This window comes from Styela clava, chromosome 11 (assembly GCF_964204865.1).
Source record: "Styela clava chromosome 11, kaStyClav1.hap1.2, whole genome shotgun sequence".
Lineage (NCBI taxonomy): Eukaryota > Metazoa > Chordata > Ascidiacea > Stolidobranchia > Styelidae > Styela > Styela clava.
Genome location: NC_135260.1, coordinates 17,471,900 through 17,475,765, shown reverse-complemented (window position 1 = coordinate 17,475,765; position 3,866 = coordinate 17,471,900). Strand labels below are relative to the sequence as shown.

General features: G+C 38.2%; 1 protein-coding gene across 1 annotated transcript; it reads right to left on the bottom strand.

Annotated features, from left to right (window-relative positions):
* Positions 1-244: 244 nt before the first annotated feature.
* Positions 245-1,626, bottom strand: LOC120348110 (protein N-lysine methyltransferase METTL21D-like). The gene is made up of 2 exons (XM_039418231.2): positions 1,536-1,626; positions 245-1,461 (listed from the first exon to the last, which is right to left on the bottom strand). Exons 1-2 carry the CDS (start codon positions 1,611-1,613, stop codon positions 832-834), a joined length of 708 nt encoding a protein of 235 aa, XP_039274165.2. The 5' UTR covers positions 1,614-1,626; the 3' UTR covers positions 245-831.
* Positions 1,627-3,866: the final 2,240 nt, after the last annotated feature.

Sequence of the window (3,866 nt, the reverse complement as noted above, 5' to 3'; positions counted from 1 at the left end):
CACTTCAAAATGAGACCTGCTGCTAAATATAGTGTGAAAAAAATGATTTAAAGAGCCATTAGGTTTGACGAAAAATGATACCTAAGCTTTTGGTTTGCCGATTACAAGAGAATAACTGGATGACAACAACAAATTTGGACCATCAAAGCGAAGTTCTGTTCCCGTTCTTATCACTAATATACGGTAGTTATTGAATTATGTGCGCTGCCCTCTGTCGAGAAGGATAAATCATTCCATGGGTATGTTTGTACCGAAACAAGCACGATCTGGTAGACTTTGTCACATAAAATTACTAGAAATAAGACATAATATATAATAAGTATTTGACCTTGTGCATGAAATGTCAACCAATATTTTTTATATTTTCTTCGCCAAAGCGTAATACGCATACCCAATATTGAAGGCGGAATTTACTGGGAGGGGAAAAAACAGGATTTTTGACGGGTTTTCACTGTTTTTGAACGCAGATTAATGGAGAGGGGTGACTGGAACGAATGAAATTGTCACATTTGGCAACAATTCGAAATGGTTTATTTGCGAAAATACAAATTGAATGCTCTAAAATTTTATTTTAGAATACATACAAAATAGTAGTAAATTCAGTTCCAGCTGCACTTGACTATAAAATAATTTTATTTTTTAAAAAATTGATCTTTGTGTACGGTAATTGTGTTTTTGTAATTTACATGAGCCAGCCACTCATGGTCAAAACCAAATAATTCCTAATTCAAAAGCTGAAATGTGTTAAACTGGCTGGCATATCAAATGCAGTCTTTCAGTAAAACAGCCTGATATCACTGGTGGTAGTCTGAAAGCAAGCATGGTGCTACTTTATTTTGAAATGCGAAATATGTGAATATCTGGTGAGCGGAACTCATCATGCATATCTGAATAGGGTACTTGATGAATCTTTAATTTGAATTTTTTGCTTAAAATATATCTAAAGCGTTCTTGAAGTTCTTGCTTATTCCCAGTGTCACGGTCTTCAAAGCAACAAAGCACAATTGTGTCATTTAAGCTGGTCTTAATGATGTGATTAATGGTTATAGCAAGCGGCTCCACTGCTTCATCATAATACACACAATCAGCCAGCAAAACACAGTGAAACTCATGCTTTATGCTATTGTCTTTGCTGTATATAAAAGTGTTTTTAACTATTGCATTCATATCATCAATATTGCCCCATCGTAACTGGAATATATTGACATTACGGTCATTTTCCTTAAAAACTTCTTGGTTTTCTACTACATTCTTCTGTAGAAGTGGCAGAAGTTCGGGAAGGTCAGTTAATATGACCAGCTTTGCGCCACACGCTGCAGCAACCAAACCAACAATACCAGTTCCAGCACCTAGTTCGATAACATTTTTGTTACGAACAAAATGATCCCTCGCTTTCTGTGTTTGAAGGTAGTAAGCAAGGACCAAAGCTGCATCCCAAACGACACAGCCAACATCACCAACCTGTCATAAAAATAATTCACAATTCTATTCCTAGGCAGATATTTATGCAGAATGTTACATAAAATGTTTCAGACCTTTTCCTGGTGAATTGCGAGTCTTGACAATTCTTTACTTGGTATATCAATATAGCGAATGAAAGTATCATCAGACATTATGCCGAACTGTTCCAAGTTTATTTAGTTAATCCTGTAAACTGTATTAGAATCAAGATGAACTGTCAGTCATGCCAACAGGTTGTGTTATGGGAGTCCACAAATGAGACAAACATGGAAAAATTTTCTCGTTTGTTATGAAACCTTGAGTGATACACACCCTATACTGCTATAGCAATGCAGTAAACAAAACTTGAACAAACACATGCCATTCTCTCAGGGTAGCAACAAAAGTTACCGTACTTTACTTCTCCCTTTGAAACCTGCTATACCACATACGCTCAGCGGTATGGTACGTTATGCTAACTTTAAGCATTAGCAATATGCTTGCCATTGCATCACTGATTACCCTTCATGTGTTTGCAGGTTCGAATCCAGTTGACGATAATTATGTGTTAAAGGATTGCTGTACTCCTCACCATCATAATGCTGTAGTGGTCGTTACGAATTCCCTCCCATCACCATCAAATCAAGTCCATGCATCTGAAAATCAAATGACTGGCTAATCCCATACCCGAAACTGACTTCTGGAGAGCGGTCGGGCCTCCTACCGCAGTAGTGGTAATGGATAGGATTTACATATTTATCCTGGGTATCAAGCCTCCCGTCCTGTTACCAGTCCATGTTGGGTGTGGGATTAGTTAGCCAGTTATTTGTTTTCTGATGCATGAACATGAAGCTGTAACCGAACCAGCAGCTAGTGAACCACCTACGGCAGCGAGAGATCCAGCACTCCACTCGCACATAGTTAGGCGTTCCAGAAGTATGTGTACCAATATGGAGGTAACTAATTTTGTTCGTATATTTTACATCAAGTTGTGTAAAAGGACCGAAAACCTATGGGCAGGGGGTATATCAACCTGGCTAACGCAAACAGTTCCTGAACTCATAATATAACTAAAATAGGGAAAATCAGAATAAAATTATGGCCTAAATTTTTATTTGCAAATGATTTCGCTGCCTGTTAATGTCAAATATGATCATAATCTATCAAGGTCCATCATCAAAAATAAAATTCATTAGCGTTAACTCGATTGCAGAAGAAGATTTTAAAAACTCAGCGATATTCTTTGAATGTACAATATAAACTTGGTAACAAATTGCACATGACAGACATACTTTAAAATTCTAGTTAAGCAATGAAAACCAAAAAGTGCACAATTAGAAGTAGGCGTAGAAAATTTATATCACATAGTATATGTACCGGTAACTGCTACTAAACTACGGTACGGTACCATTTCCATTCAATGGTTGTACCGGTACCTGTACTGCAGTACGGCACACTATACAAATCGGGTGACATTGTCCCGCTTCAGAGAAACCCATTTTGCAGGTGATCAGACACCCCTTCTTTGGGAGACGTCTGGACATTGTTGTCCCTCAATATCGGTAATAATACAGTATAATGAAGTTGCGCAAAATACTACAAAAAAGCGCACTCTAGTAACATCATCATTGAATTCCTTGGGAAAAAATAATCTCATTTACCGAAGGAAAAAAAAATTTACCGTAGCATTCGAGAGTTTTTAGCAAAAAACGGCAATTTTGGTCATGTGACGGCCACGATTAATTTAGATTTTTATCGAGACAAACATGGCACGATATGAAGCATCTGACGTGGTCCCAGACGCCCCTCGTTTGTGAGACACATAGAGTGTTTGTTTTATTGAGCCAAATGGAGGGAAATTCTTGGAATTTGGATAGTGTGCTGTACTGTACTGTACCGACCACCACGAGTAGGCCTATCACGGCTTGTGAATTAGTGCTGTGCCTAGCTACTAAAATTCTGAGTTACTGGTACCGTAGTACCTCATTATTTCATGCTATGCGGCTGTGGTTAATAATATGAAACCCTTGTGCACTGGCAAAACTACTGAATTATGGACATAATAACATCCGAACATAAAAACAGTCTAGTCTAAGAAGTTTGGTAGTAAACTAAAAAAATGAACAAGGCCTGGGCCATCGCGTGCCACTTAACTTAAGCTGCGGTATTTTGCTGACGGACAATTCATCCACCCCCTAGTCCCCTGCCGAGTTGCACGTCTTGATTGCCACGTTTACTGTTCATAGAAGTATACCGGTACCGGTATTTAACTTTTTTTGGAGGCTGCAATAGCAGATGAAACAAGGCAATATTTTCATTCAGAATAATATTCTTCCAAGTAGGCTATTAAATTTTGGTCACGTTCTTCAGAAGAGCTCCAACACGCTGATCAACGACTAACAGCTATCGACTTTCGTGACCTTTGA